General features: G+C 41.9%; 2 protein-coding genes across 7 annotated transcripts; both read right to left on the reverse strand.

The window, feature by feature from the left end:
* Window positions 1–2,418: 2,418 nt before the first annotated feature.
* On the reverse strand, window positions 2,419–13,790 carry LOC121542861 (gastrula zinc finger protein XlCGF57.1-like). 6 transcript variants are annotated; one of them, XM_045208612.1, is made up of 7 exons: window positions 13,694–13,790; window positions 12,894–13,190; window positions 12,699–12,786; window positions 7,720–7,786; window positions 4,385–4,765; window positions 4,198–4,273; window positions 2,419–3,959 (listed from the first exon to the last, which is right to left on the reverse strand). In XM_045208612.1, the coding sequence occupies exons 5-7, from the start codon at window positions 4,730–4,732 to the stop codon at window positions 2,575–2,577; spliced, it is 1,809 nt and encodes a 602-aa protein (XP_045064547.1). In that variant the 5' UTR covers window positions 4,733–4,765; window positions 7,720–7,786; window positions 12,699–12,786; window positions 12,894–13,190; window positions 13,694–13,790; the 3' UTR covers window positions 2,419–2,574. The 6 variants fall into 6 exon arrangements, with proteins under 6 accessions (XP_045064547.1, XP_041708376.1, XP_045064546.1 ...); XM_041852442.2 differs by having other exon boundaries at window positions 4,385–4,480; window positions 4,577–4,765; window positions 12,894–13,782; XM_045208611.1 differs by having other exon boundaries at window positions 12,894–13,782.
* Window positions 9,818–10,794, reverse strand: LOC123481212 (gastrula zinc finger protein XlCGF67.1-like). Its single transcript, XM_045208613.1, has one exon. It carries the CDS (start codon window positions 10,739–10,741, stop codon window positions 10,040–10,042), a length of 702 nt encoding a protein of 233 aa, XP_045064548.1. The 5' UTR covers window positions 10,742–10,794; the 3' UTR covers window positions 9,818–10,039.
* Window positions 13,791–15,059: the final 1,269 nt, after the last annotated feature.

Here is a 15,059-nt window from a genome sequence, read left to right on the forward strand (position 1 = left end):
TATGATATTGAGATAGGTTGGAGTAGTGATGCCTGGAGACAACACTCAGATGCCGTTGTTGACTGTTCCTGATCTGGATGAAGATGGACAAGGGGGTCTGGATGGAGTATTAATGAATAAATATCCTTTTTGAATATTTGATCATTAAAAAAAATAATAATTCAATATTAGGGTGATTTTAGTATGATTGTATGAATCAAAGGGGGGAAGTGTATGAATGAATCACATTATCCTATTTCATTATTCTATCATTTATATTGATTCATACATCATTTATATATAATTTTTATATTCTTAGTTGATATTGATGTTTAATTTGAAAGTGTTGTTTTGCAAAAGATACTGTTTGGTATTTTCTTTTCTTCCAGAAGCATTTGGGGGAATATGTGGAGATTGAAATACTCAAACAAGGACAATATGAAGGGACAATATGAAAGGACAATGACTGGAGGAGATGGAACAAAGAAGGTGTGGAAAGATTCCGATTCCATCATCAACAATGCATTGGAAGAGGAGACTACGGAGGAGATGAAGTGTAGTGGACTACATTCCAGTGTCTGCAATGAAATATAGACATATTTGCATGTGTAATACATAATTTGTGTTATATTCTTAGGTATTAATTTTTGTAGAATGATATTTGATGTTATTGAATACATGTGGGGAACTTAGATGTTTTTGTTTATTTCGTGAATGCTTAGGGACAGGGAGTCTAGGCAGGGAGAGGTCCACTATAGGGTCCGATGGGTTGACCAGCCGTGGTGTGGACATTTTTTGGATAGTATTTTGTTTGCAGGGGCTTACATGTGTATTTAATTGCATCATAGTTTCAAATGCATTGATAGGGATTTATGAGTTTATCTGGAGTATCTAGGTGGTTGCCTGGGGCAGAGGGACCGTGAGAGAATTTTACTGTCTTGATTGATGGATGGATTTGGAACGAAGGTTGCCAGACAGTTTTTCGCTCTCACACTCCATAAAGATTTGTTCATATTTCATAGTAATGTATTCACACTTCATAAACAGTTATTCATATTTCATAGAAAGGTATATACACTCTAGAGAAGAATGTTTTTTGGTTTAAGGTAAAAAATACTCAATAAGATAAATTGTTACTTGTCATAATCCTATTCTGTTTGTTTTCGAGACTTTTAGTTAGTCTCGAAGGGGGGATATGTCGTGTATTAGGATTATGTCTTTGTTAATGGTTTTAAGTGGAACTGAAAGAATGTTGTTTATGTTAGTTCAAAAGTAGCCATTTGTGGGGTGACGCCCCAGGGGAGACCGGTGATTGGACCGCAGAGGGAGCAACCCATATTTTTACATTGTTTATAAGTATATGCTGGGGGAACAGGAGAGCAGAGCAGCCATCACAATTCGAGAACACTGCTCTCCGGGGGATCTTGACTCCTGTAACTCATGCTGAAAGCTTGTGATATGAATAAACCTTATGATCCAAGTTCAGTATGAGCAGACTCCTTTGTTCATCAGCAATAATTGCCAGCATTTACTCGATACGACAAGTATAATATTATAGAATGCAGTATATACATAAGAGATGAGTAGTGCAAGATATGTAAACATTATTAAAGTGACCAGTGTTCCATTTCTTAAAGTGGCCAGTGATTTCAATAGGCAGCAGCAACCTCTAATGTGCTAGTGAAGGCGATTGAGAATCTCCCTAGGTCCTCATGTGACTGTTAAAATGTGGGAATGATAGTGTAGCCTAAAAACCCATTTATGCTTGATCTGGATTGTGGTTGGAGGCTTTGTATGGAGGGTGTGACACAATTGTGAAGCAGAGGCCAAATCAAGCTCTGTACCGCATCGCCGTGCACTTCTCAAATGTTGTAACAATGCGGAGGGCTCCGTATTGACATGATTGGTTGACGGTAGGTGAGGGCAGGAGGTCCTGTATAAACACAAACTCACTTCCTTCACAACAGCTATGCTCCGCGAAGCACAAAAAGTATGTTTGCTCAGATGGCGGATTGACCAAGTAGAGCCTTTAAGAGCTTGAATCAAGCCTCTTCAATAGCTTGCGTATTGTAATATATGAACTGCAATATCAAAACCAGCCAGTGCAGGCCAATGAATACTGGGAGACTGAAAGAAGAGCATACCCTTTTATTTACTGTCCTGATTCTCCCTAGGCAGACAGGTTAACTCCCACACTAACAATGTTGCCATTGGTCTGGGATTTCAGAGACAAATAGCCTAAATTCTTGAATTAATCCTCTTCTATAGCTTGCGTATTGTAATATGAAACGTACGACATGCTGTAATATCAAAACCAGCCAGTGCAGGCCAATAGAATACTAGGAGACTGAAATGCATGTGATATGACTCTCTTATTTCAGCTCAAAGAAAAAACAACATACACAAACAACACCAGAACCACACAACAGGTGTGCCATCTTCACAGAGTATAGAGGCCTTTATTGTCATTACCATTTATTGGCATTACCAGGTCAGAGTCAGGCACAAAACCATCTTCTGTACATCACTGTTCCCTTGTTAAATAACTACAACAAGAGTAAAATAGTTTATTTATATACAGTGTAATTTCATCATTCAGCGACATCTAGGCAGGTGACCGGAGAGGTGGTGGGTGCGAGCGAAGGTGCGATGGCAGCGGTGGCAGGAGTATGGTCTCTCCCCAGTGTGGGTCCTCATGTGAATTTTAAGGTGGTTGGCCAAGCGGAAGCTCTTGTCACACTCCTGGCAGGGATATGGCCGTGAGTTATTGTGGATCCTCATGTGTCTGGTCAGATCAGCAGAACAGATAAACCGTCGGTGGCATTCAGAACATTCAAATGGCCTCTCCCCAGTGTGGATGCGCTTGTGTTTGGTCAGATCTCCAGACTGAGTGAAGCTTTTACCGCACTCTGTACAGGTGTATGGTTTCTCACCTGTGTGAGTGCGCTGGTGGTTCTTCAGGTGTTCATGTCGGAAAAATGTCTTGTCACACACTGTGCAATGGAAAGGCCTCTCCCCAGTGTGTGCGCGCTGGTGGGTTTTCAACGCTGCACTGTTTATGAACTTCAGCCCACAAACCCCACAATGGTAGTTCCTTTCATTGTTGTGGATCTTCAGATGCAACTTCAGATAATTTCTGTAAGCAAAGTCTTTACCACACACAGTACATTTGAAAGGTCTCTCCCCTGAGTGTGTGCGCAGGTGAAGCTTCAGACAGTCCTTGTATGCAAACCGCTTGTCGCATTTGGAGCAGGAGAAGGACTTCTCGCCAGAGTGAATGGTCATGTGAACTCTGAGGCGCCCCATCCGGGCAAAATCCTTTCCGCAGTCCTGGCATTTGAATGGCTTGACCCCCGAGTGTATCATCATGTGTTTACGGTAACTGCTGTCTTCTGAGAAGCTCTTGCCACATTCCTTGCAGACGTAAGGCTTCTCGCCGGTGTGTGTGCGCATGTGAATGCGCAGATTCCGAGGACTAGAGCAGCTTTTGCCACACTCTGAGCATGGCATGCCGATGTTCAGACAGACAGGGCCATCCTCAGGCTTAGTGTCCTCAGGCTTGTGACACCAGTGAGGCCCCAGTCCCCAGCAATTCTTGAAGCTCTTTCCACAGTCAGCGCAACTGAGGTATCCATCGGTGAAAGCAACAGCCATTTTGTGCCAAACCTTGCAGTGAGTATGCAGTCTGGCTATGTACTGGAAGCTGCGGGCACAATACGGGCAGGGGTGGAGTTTCCGTAGCGGGGCAGAGGGGTGGGCCTGACGGGTGTGGATGTGTAGCTGCCGTGGGGTATGGAACATGCAGCTACAGTGGGGACAGCTGTGTGTGGGGGTGTACACGGTTTTACTCTTTGAGACGTGGCTTTTCAGCATGGCTAGGTACTGCTTTGGGTGTTTGGTCTTGATGTGATTCTCCAGGAAGTAACAGTCAGTGAAGGAGATGGTGCAGTGTGGACAAGGAAAGAACTGAGAAGTAGAGACTGAGGGAGAGGGACAGAGCAGTGGAAGGATGGTAGAAAGAGCGAGAAGAGAGAGATGGGAGGAGAGAGAGGAAACAGAACATTTCCTCATTCAACAATAAAACGTTTGAGTAAATATCTTTGCTAAATATTAATTTCAAAGTTTGCTAAATTAATGTTCAAGTGATGTTCAAGTAATCCCATCATCCATTTCAAATGCAGTGTTGAGGGTGGACTGGATGTATGGACTATGCCCTACCTCCATCTGTCTCGTCTGGGTTTTCCTCCTTCACCAAACACACTTTACTGTCTCGCAGAAGAGTCTTAACCACCACCTTATGGATTAGAAAGATGAAGAAACCACATTATGTATTAACCAAAAGTATAAATACTATTGTCTAGTTAGTAACTGTCACATGTTTGAAAAGACCACTAACTCTTCTTACATTAGACAATCTTGTTAGCATCACCATAGGACTCCTTGATATCTGGCTACACCGGGTCATAGGATTGGATGTATTTTGATGTTTGATATGCTTCTTCTGGAAGGAAGGATCAGAACGGTTATGTTCCTTGCCCATTCCCTGCAATTCAAAGTCTGTTGGTTCCTCTTTGATTAAGATGGAGCTGATACAAACCCCTTTAGTAATGTAGGGTGCTTGGCTAACGTCTAGTTCTTCTCTATTGCAGTCAACATCATCTGACTGTGTTCCACACTCTGTTTTGATGGGGTCTCGATGGTATTTAGTCCTCTTGGTTTTGTTGTGTTGCTTTTTCCCAGGTTTGCTCTTCATCTTGTTGACTAGAGTGCTTCTTCATTTGAAATTCTGTGGGGAAAAGACCAGGTTTTATTGAGCATCACCCTTAGAGAGCTATACCAAGCAGGGATCATACTAATAAACCATCCAACACTATAAGTAAGACCAATCATGAAGAATGAAGAAACCACAAGTCTGCATTAACAATCAATCTAACAGCCTACGTTTCTAACAGTCATGCTGGAAAGTCGTTAACCTACCAGCAATATACCTAGCATTCATCATTATTTATTGCTAGTATCAACCCCGCCAGACATAAGCAGAGCCTCGTTATATGATTATATTACAGGCAGCAAACTCTACTTACTGTTGCAGCCAACTAACTAGCCAATGTCTTGAGCTGCTAGTATTAGTACTTTAGTATTTTATTAGGATCCCCATTAGCTACTGCTAAAGCAGCAGCTACTCTTACTGGGGTCCACACAAAATATGACATATTACATAACATTAATAGATAGGTACACAGCACAAGGACAGAACTACATACATTTTAAATTATAATACACACTTTTATACATTTATGCCTTAGCATCCCATGCATAATGTGGTCATTATAACGGCAATACTGCAGCCATCCTTTGCTCTACCGTTAAAAATTGCTTTGTCTAAAAGCCGATTTATGCTTGATCTGGGAATGTGGACGGAGGCTCCGTATGTATGGTGTGACGCAATTACGGCTCCTCTGGAGGCATGCAGAGGCCAAATTGACCTCCATACCGCACCACCGTGCGTCTCCCAAATGTTGTAACAATGTGGAAGGCTCGGTATAACTCCTCAGCATTGACATGATTGGGTAACGGTAGGTGGGGACGGGAGGTCCTGTATAAACACCAACTCACTTCCTTGACAACTTACTTTACAACAGCTCTGCGCTGCAAAGCACAAGAAGTATAAATGCCCTGACTTCTGCGGAGGCGTATCACCGTAAATGCTGCACGGCTAATGCCAACATCAGATTGACCATTAAACTGGTCCTGATATCCTAATCTCGCAGCATCCTTGAATCCTGATATAATAATCTCACAGCAGCAGTGTTCTGAGTTTCTATTGGACAAATTCAGATAGGTCCCTCCCCGTTTCGTTCCGTTTAAGAAACGTTTTGCAACAGAATCGGCGTAATGAATAACCCCATGAACCATCCTGTCCTTGTTTCTTCCGTTTGACTTCAAACCTATGTAATCATGTGATTCATAGATGCTACTGATAGTGCAACCAGATAGGAAGAGGTGAAGCGAGAGGGTTTACTCTGCCAAAAATATGTCCACGTTAAGCAGATCATTAATAATGTGAGGAGTTTTTGTATGGGGTGGGGGCAATGTGTGTCGAATTTAATCTTGAAAAAAGGAAATGCTATTTTAATACGTGAGGCTTATTTATGTAATAGAAGTTTGGTAATGCTTACACTAGGTTGTTACGCGTGTACTGATATAAGTGTGATGCACTGACATACCGGCAACTTTGAGAAAATGCACTTTATCAGAGTTGTCCCTATTAAAATTCGAGACGTCTACAGGCGGTGGACGTCAACACCACTCATAGAATATTACAAAAAAAGTCAAATAACGAGATGTATCCACCAATCTAAAGAAAATAATAGGGGGGAGCCCGCCGTTCTGCTCTGTGGACAACGAATCCCCATTGTTAGGGAGGAGACACAAAGCATCTCGTCATTATATCCAGTATCTCTTCTGTAACACACGAAAACGAAAATGCAATAATCATATGGAGTTTCACTGAAGTCGTTAACGAGTAGTCTTGTCTTTGTTGATGAGAACAATACAGCAAAGGCACATTATTTTATATCTCGTAAATGCTCAACGATAGAAGGGCAAACACAGCCTCGCCTACCTTTGTCGACGCCAAAAAAAACGCTGCACTTCCTGATTTATGTCCTTACGGTGCCTACTGAACGTGGACTTGACCAATCAGGTAATAGCTCCTCGATATGCAACGATTTGGAGGCGGTTTATTGGTGTGGATTCTTAAAGCAACATTCAACAAAATAAATGATACTGGAAATGTGTTGTATATTTATGATAATAAAAAATGTTATTTTATTGCAATAATAATAGACAGCATTAAGGCCTCTTCTGCTGTCAAAATGTGGGAACGATACTGTACAGCATTGGTTCCCAACCTTTTTCGGTTACTGTACCACCAACAAAATGTTGCTTTGCCCGGAGTACCCCTGAAGTACCCCATCAAGTGCATTTTACCAGTAGGCCTATAGTCTCATGAGTCTTCTCTAGTACCCCCAGGGGTCCTAGGCTAGTACCCACGGTTGAGAACCAATGCTGTACAGGACAAAGTAATATCAACACCACTGCAGGCCAATGATGGTTCTTAGCCTATGGACTGGTAAAAATCAGTTAATGACAGGATGGGTGGTTCTCTGTTCAAGTGGTAACCCTGTTAACCCAACTTAATTTAAATGTAATTTAATTGACATTACTTTGGGAGTGATGTGGGTTCATGGGGATTTACGTTAAAGGTAGACTCAGTGATATGACGTAGATGCACAAAGTAAACATAGTGGGTCAATTTCCGCAATAACTAAGTGCGTTGAAGTGTTAGGCTACATTTCTCTGCTGTTTTGGTCCCGGTGCTATCATGCTGTAATAGCATAAAGTGACCCATGCACATAGCATAGATCAGATGATGCTGGTGGGAGGAGCTATTGGAGGACGGAATCATTGTAATGGCTGGAATGGAATAAATGGAACAGTATAAAACACATGGAAACTACGTTTGACTCGGTTCCATTCCAGACATTACAATGAGCATGTCCTCCTATAGCTCCTCCCACCAGCCTCCACTGGCGCAGATACTGTGTGAGAGCAAAGTCTTGCATCTCGCTCATCACAATATCTGTGGTGCTGCTCGTGGCAACGTCATATCGCTGAGTCTACCTTTAAGCACAAAACACACAACAGACATGCATGCCATCTTTCACAGACTGTCACCTTTCTTGTCAGTCATCACCAGGAGAGTCTGCATACAAATCATCTTGTGTACATCATTTAAAAAGCGCTGAAATGAAGAAAAAATGAAAAAAGTACAAAAACGTAGTTCATTAAACAATGTAACTATAATCTACTAATGATGTTCCAATGTATTCCATGATTATAATGTAATTTCACTGTGGCGGAGTCATCTCCACGTGATCCCTATGAATACAATGAGTTTCATTATAAAGGTGTTATATAAAAAAATGATCATTTACAACATCTGAGCTGGAAAAGCAAGAGGGGCAGGGGTACGTTCTCTCCCCTGTGTCTTCATGTGGCATCTAACTTGTTCCTGTTCATAGAAGCTCGTCCCACATTCTAGGCTTCATAGGTTTGCTATTGCAATATTACAACCAGTGCAGGTCAATGATGGCTTATGGACTGAAACAAATCATGTGTTCCAACTGCTCAAGTGGTCTCTATGTAATTAACTTTAATTCATCTAATGTCATGTTTATAACAATACTAGGAGAGTGACCTTTCCATAAATGGTCCTCTTGTTCCAAATCAAGGAATACACTGCAAACACAAAGGAAAATAAACATCCAATCATCTTTTCGAAACATTATCACCTACTCATCACTAGGACAATCAGTCATCAAACAATCTTCTGTATATCACTGTTCCTTTTTTTGTTTTGGTTGAGAAAATAAAACAGGTTTTAAAAACAATTACAAAATAACCAAAACGTAACTAACAATCTAATGTACAGTACCAGTCAAAAGTTTGGACACACCTACTCAATCAAGGGTTTTTCTTTATTTTTTACTATTTACTACATTGTAGAATAATAGTGAAGACATCAAAACTATGAAAAAACACATATGGAATCATGTAGTAACCAAAAAAAGTGTTAAAACAAATCAATATATATATCTTAGATTCTTCAAAGTAGCCACCCTTCGCCTTGATGACAGATTTGCACACTCTTGGCATTCTCTCAACCAGCTTCACCTGGAATGTTTTTCCAAATTTTTTTGAAGGAGTTCACACATATGCTGAGCACTTATTGGCTGCTTTTCCTTCACTCTGCGGTCCAACTCATCCCAAACCATCTCAATTGGGTTGAGGTCGGGTGATTGTGGAGGTCATCTGATGCAGCACTCCATCACTCTCCTTCTTGGTCAAATAGTACTTACACAGCCTGGAGGTGTGTTGGGTCATTGTCCTGTTGAAAAATAAATGATAGTCCCACTAAGCGCAAACCAGATGGGATGGCGTATTGCTGCAGAATGCTGTGGTAGCCATGCTGGTTAAGTATGCCTTGAATTCTAAATAAATCAGTGTCACAAGCAAAGCACCCCCACACCATCACACCTCCTCCTCCATGCTTTACGGTGGGAACCACACATGCGGAGATCATCCATTCACCTACTCTGCGTCTCACAAAGACACGGCAGTTGGAACCAAAAATCTCAAATTTGGACTCATCAGACCAAAAGGACAGATTTCCACCGGCCAATGTCCATTGCTCGTGTTTCTTGGCCCAAGCAAATCTCTTCTTATTATTTGTGTCCTTTAGTAGTGGTTTCTTTGCAGCAATTTGACCATGAAGGCCTGATTCACGCAGTCTCCTCTGAACAGTTGATGTTGAGATGTCTCTGTTACTTGAACTCTGTGAAGAATTTATTTGGGCAGCAATTTCTGAGGCTGGTAACTCTAATGAACTTATCCTCTGCAGCAGAGGTAACTCCTTTCCTGTGGCCGGCCTCATGAGAGCCAGTTTCATCATAGCGCTTGATGGTTTTTCCACTGCACTAGTGCTATCTTCTGTAAATCACCCCTACCTTGTCACAACACAACTAATTGGCTCAAACACATTAAGGAAATAAATTCCACAAATTAACTTTTAACAAGGCACACCTGTTAATTTAAATGCATTCCAGGTGACTACCTCATGAAGCTGGTTGTGAGAATGCCAAGAGGGTGCAAAGCTGTCATATATTTTTTCCCCAATATATTTTGATTTGTTTAACACTTTGTTGGTTACTACATGTTTCCATATGTGTTATTGCATAGTTGATGTCTTCACTATTATTCTACAATGCAGAAAATAGTAAAAATAAAGCAAAACCCTTGAATGAGTTGGTGTCCAAACTTTTGACTGGTACTGTATGTGAACAAATTTGACTATTACTAAAGACATTGTGTTATCATAGGTAGATTCTGTGATATGGAGTTACTATACATAGTAGGGGTACATTGTTTGCATCTGTTGTCAAGCATCGATCACTGAAGGGAACGAATCCCCCTCCTATTCATTCATAGGTTTAACTCATTTACGTTTAGGACATCTAGGCAGGTGATTGGAGAGGTTGCTCTTGCGAGCAAAGTAAAAAAAGCAGTGGGGGCAGGAATACGGTTTCCCCTTGTGGATTTTCATGTGGACTTTAACGTGACTCTGTTCATAAAAGCTCTTCCCACACTCTTGGCAGGAGTATGGCTTTACATCACGGTGAGTGTGGGTCCTCATGTGCAGGGTCAGAGAACCTGAACAGATAAACCGTCTGTGGCATTCAGAACATTCAAATGGCCTTTCCCCAGTGTGGAAGCGCTTGTGTTTGGCCAGATCTCCAGACTGAGTGAAGCTTTTACCGCACTCGGTGCAGGTGTATGGTTTCTCACCTGTGTGAGTGAGATGATGGTTCTTCAGGTGTGAGAGTCTAAAAAACTTATTGTCGCACACTGTACAGTGGTAGGGCCTCTCCCCGGTGTGTGAGCGCATGTGTAACTTCAACAACCCAAGCCTTATGAACTTGCGCCCACAAACCCCACAATGGTAGTTTTTCTGGTTGTTGTGTATATTCAGGTGCGTTTTCAGATAACATTTGTCAGCAAAGTCTTTACCACACACCGTACATTTGAAAGGTCTCTCCCCTGAATGTACGCGCAGGTGAAGCTCCAGACTACCCCTGTATGCATACCGCTTGTCACATTGGGAGCAGGAGAACTTTCTCTCACCAGAGTGAACAGTCATGTGATTCCTGAGAAGGTTTGCCTGGGCGAAAGCCTTCCCACAATCCTGGCATTTGAATTATTTGACCCCCTTGTGTATCAGCAGGTGTTTGCCTAAACTGCTGCCATTCGAGAACCTTTTGCCGCACTCTTTGCATTCGTAAGGCTTCTCTCCGGTGTGGATGCGCATGTGAGTGTTCAGGCTCGTAGGAGTAGTGAGGATCTTGCCACATTCGGAGCAATGGAAGCCAACTTCCAGACAGATCACAGGCTTAGTGTCCTTAGGTTTAGTGCCCTCTGGTTCGTGACACCGGTGAGGCCCCAGTCCCCAGCAATTCTCAAAGCTCTTCCCACAGTCAGCGCAACTGATGTGTCCATCGATGCGAACAACGGCCATTTTGTGCAAATTCTTGCAGTGCTTCAGCAAGGTGCCCAGGTACGGGAATCTGCGGGCACACTGCGGGCAGGGGTGGAGTTTCCCCGGAACCCTGCGGGGATGGGCAGGTTTCCGGGCAAGGGCAGAGGGGTGGGCCTCGCGGGTGTGGATGTCTAGCTGTCGTGGTGTATGGAACATGCAGCTACAGTGGGGACAGCTGTGTGTGGGGCCGTACACTGTTTTACTCTTTGAGACTTGGCTTTTCAACATGGCCAGGTACTGCTTCTGGTGTTTGTTCTTGATGTGACTCTCCAGGAAGTAACAGTCAGTAAAGGAGATGGTGCAGTGTGGACAAGGGAAGAACTGAGGAGATAAAACTAAGGGAGGACAGAGATGGGTGGGTAGATGGAAGGGAAAGAAGAAAATGATAAGAGAGGAGAAAGGGAACAGACAATAATGAGAAATGTCATTTTCCTCATAAAAAAATGAAGAAATCCTTGCTGACATTTAATTCACCTTCAGTAATTCATCACCCATTTAACCCAGTTAGACCCAAGGATTTTTACATCACTTACAAAAATCCCTCTAGCTCTGGCTTAGAACGGTTTTCTTGACTTCTTTTTCTTCTACATAATCACTACATCTTAGAGATGACAAGACACAACAAATGCTACTAAGAGATACATCTGGGTAGTGCTGAGCGATTAACCGAAATTGTGGGATATTTTTCATTTTTTAAACAACTAAATGACTGACGTCAGTTCAATTATTTGAATTCCATTTTTTTTTTTATGTGAGCTCAATGCACACATTGCGCAGTTTCTCTAGAGATAAATCAAACCAAGCCCGAACTGTGCAATGTAGTACGGAGTTCTAGTTTCAAAATAGTCTTCATAATTTGCAGAGCAAACGTCGTAATTAACTACAATGACCATAATCCATTGCGTGCCTACTTGTCTGGTCCGTTTCTTTTACGCCTGCTATGTAAAAGAGACAGAAGAATGCACGATCGAGAAGGATGGAGAGCAGTTGAAAATACATAATCTAAGTGATTGATAGCTGGTAATCAGCAGTCATAAAACATTTTAGTCATTTAGCAGATGCTCGTATCCAGAGCGACTTACAGTTAGAAGTATGCCTTATTTACTTTGAAGAACTACAAAAATAGCGATTTTGTCAGAAAATAGGCAGCAGCGCTATAGAGATGAAATGACTTGGAATGTAATAATAAAGTCATAATAATCAAGTGTAATAGACAAATATTTTATTAAAGTAATGTGAATAAATTATGGTTAATAAGTGATAAGCAGTAACGGGCATCAAGGGACTTTTTATTAATTGTTATATTCTGTGTTCCAGCACTCAACCCACTTAATGCATGGTGCATTTCATGTTTTTTTTTTTAAATAACCCAAACGGCAAACCATTAATTTTTCAATTATATAATTGAAAAAGAACCAACCTCAAAAAGCACTAATCACTCAGCACTACATCTGGGTCACAGGAGATGAACTATGTAGTGTTAAACATGAGTTTAGGACTCTTCCAGGGTTAAACTGCAGTGTTGGGAGTAGACTGGAGTATGTTAAACACTATGCCCTACCGCCATTGTTGTCTTCATCCTTCCTGGCATCAGTCTCTTCCTTCACTAAACACACTTTAGTGTCTCTCAGAAGAGTCTTAACCACCACCTTATGGATTAGACAGATGAAGAAAACAGTATGCATTAACCAACAATCTAAATACTCTCGTCTAGTTACTAAGTGTCACGTTTGGAAAGACCACCAACTCTTCTTACATTAGACAATCTTGTTAGCATCACTAGAGGACTCCATGATATCTGGCTACACGGGGTCGGTTGGTTGGATGTAGTTTGATGTTGCTTGACATGCTTCTTCAGCAAGGAAAGTTTGGAACGGTCACCCATTTTCTTCTGCTCAAATCTTGGTTCCTTTTTTATTTGGATGGAGTTGAATGTAACCCCACTCGTGTTGGACTGTTTAGGCCTCTAGGTTATGTAGCTTTTTCCTGGTTTGTTCTCCATCTTGCTGACTTGAGTACCTCAGTCTGGTTAACCTTCATATTTCTTTGAATTCTGTTGGGAAAAGACCAAGCTGACTGGACTCAAGAGCTAGACCAGTCCATCACCCATCCAACACAAAATGTAACATTACGCTGCATTATCAAATAAATTATTCAGAATGATGAAGAAGCCATAAGCCTGCATGAACAAAACTACGAAATGCTGAAGCCTACTAAGAGCCAGACGCTCGGAACTAGCTAGCTAGTCTACTTATAAACAAACCACCAGCAATAGCAGCGATCTATTCACACCATTATCATAATTGAACGTCTTGCGGGTCCCAACCATGCCATAAAGTGCCCTTTAGGGTATTTTATGGCACTAGCCTCTTTGCTAAGGCTGTAGCAAGCTATGTCTGCACTAAATTGAGTACTGCTAGCGCTAGGTAGCTAGCTAATAATGATCTTTGTTGATGAGAATAGAGCATGCTAAAAAATCAAATCACCTTCGGCAATTTTAGGCTATAAACTGGCGAGCAAGAAAGCTAACGTTACACAACTTTTACCGCTTCTCACCCAACAATTACCAAATCCACCAGAAACCGTTTTTGTTTCTTGTTAATCTTCACGGATAAAACAGCATGCTGGATTTCGTACTGGCCGAGATTGTTAAATTCAGAAGACAATTTACTTTAGCGAGGACAACTGGCCAATCAGGTAATAGCCAAAGATTAAGAGGCTGTTGATTGGGTGTCCATTCTTAAAGGAATATTCCCGTGGAATCATGTACATAATAAATTGTAGTCAAAATGTAGTAATGATACTACTATATATATATATATATATATACACACATACACACAATATATACAGAGCATTCGGAAAGTATTCAATCCCCTTGACTTTATCCACATTTTGTTACATTACAGCCCTAATCTAAAATTGATTAAATTGTTTTTCCCCCCTCATCAATCTACACACAATACCCCATAATGACAAAGCGAAAACAGGTTTAGACATTTTTGCAAATTTATTACAAATAATAAACTGAAATATCACATTTACCTAAGTATTCAGACTCTTTGCTATGAGACTCAAAATTGAGCTCAGGTGCATCCTGTTTCCATTGATCATCCTTGAGATGTTTCTACAACTTGATTGGAGTCCACCTGTGGTAAATTCAATTGATTGGACATGATTTGGAAAGGCACACACCAGTCTATATAAGGTCACACAGTTGACAGTACATATCAGAGCAAAAACCAAGCAATGAGGTCGAAGGAATTGTCCGTAGAGCTCTGAGACAGGATTGTGTCAAGGCACAGATCTGGGGCAGGGTACCACAACATTTCTGCAGCATTTTAGGTCCCCAAGAACACACTGGCCTCCATCATTCTTAAATGGAAGAAGTTTGGAACCACCAAGACTCTTCCTAGAGCTGGCCGCCCCGGCCAAACTGAGCAATCGGGGGAGAAGGGCCTTGGTCAAGGAGGTGACCATGAACCCGATGGTCACTCTGACAGAGCTCCAGAGTTCCTCTGTGGAGATGGGAGAACCTTCCAGAAGGACAACCACTTCTGCAGCACTCCACCAAATCAGGCCTTTATGGTAGAGTGGCCAGATGGAAGTCACTCCTCAGTAAAAGGCACATGACAGCCTGCTTGGAGTTTGCCAAAAGGCACCTAAAAGACTCTGACCATAACAATATTCTCTGGTCTGATGAAACCAAGATTTAACTCTTTGGCCTGAATGCCAAGCGTCACGTCAGGAGGAAACCAGGCACCGCTCATCACCTGGCCAATACCATCCCTACGTTGAAGCATGGTGGCTGCAGCGTCATGCTGTGGGGATGTTTTTCAGCGGAAGGGACTGGGAGACTAGTCAGGATCAAGGGAAAGATGAACGGAGCAAAGTACAGATAGATCCTTGATGAAAACCTGCT

The sequence above is a fragment of the Coregonus clupeaformis genome, chromosome 28 (genome assembly GCF_020615455.1).
Source record: "Coregonus clupeaformis isolate EN_2021a chromosome 28, ASM2061545v1, whole genome shotgun sequence".
NCBI classification, from domain to species: domain Eukaryota; kingdom Metazoa; phylum Chordata; class Actinopteri; order Salmoniformes; family Salmonidae; genus Coregonus; species Coregonus clupeaformis.

Excerpts from the sequence above, each read along its gene's own strand:
- LOC121542861 (XM_045208612.1), bottom strand. The coding sequence starts at position 4,732 with ATGAAGAGCAAACCTGGGAAAAAGCAACACAACAAAACCAAGAGGACT. Across the intron at positions 4,274-4,384 it reads TGCTAACAAGATTGTCTAAT|GTGGTGGTTAAGACTCTTCT; the intron begins GTAAGAAGAGTT and ends CTAATCCATAAG. Across the intron at positions 3,960-4,197 it reads CCCAGACGAGACAGATGGAG|TCTCTACTTCTCAGTTCTTT; the intron begins GTAGGGCATAGT and ends CCTCTCCCTCAG.
- LOC123481212 (XM_045208613.1), bottom strand. The coding sequence starts at position 10,741 with ATGACTGTTCACTCTGGTGAGAGAAAGTTCTCCTGCTCCCAATGTGAC.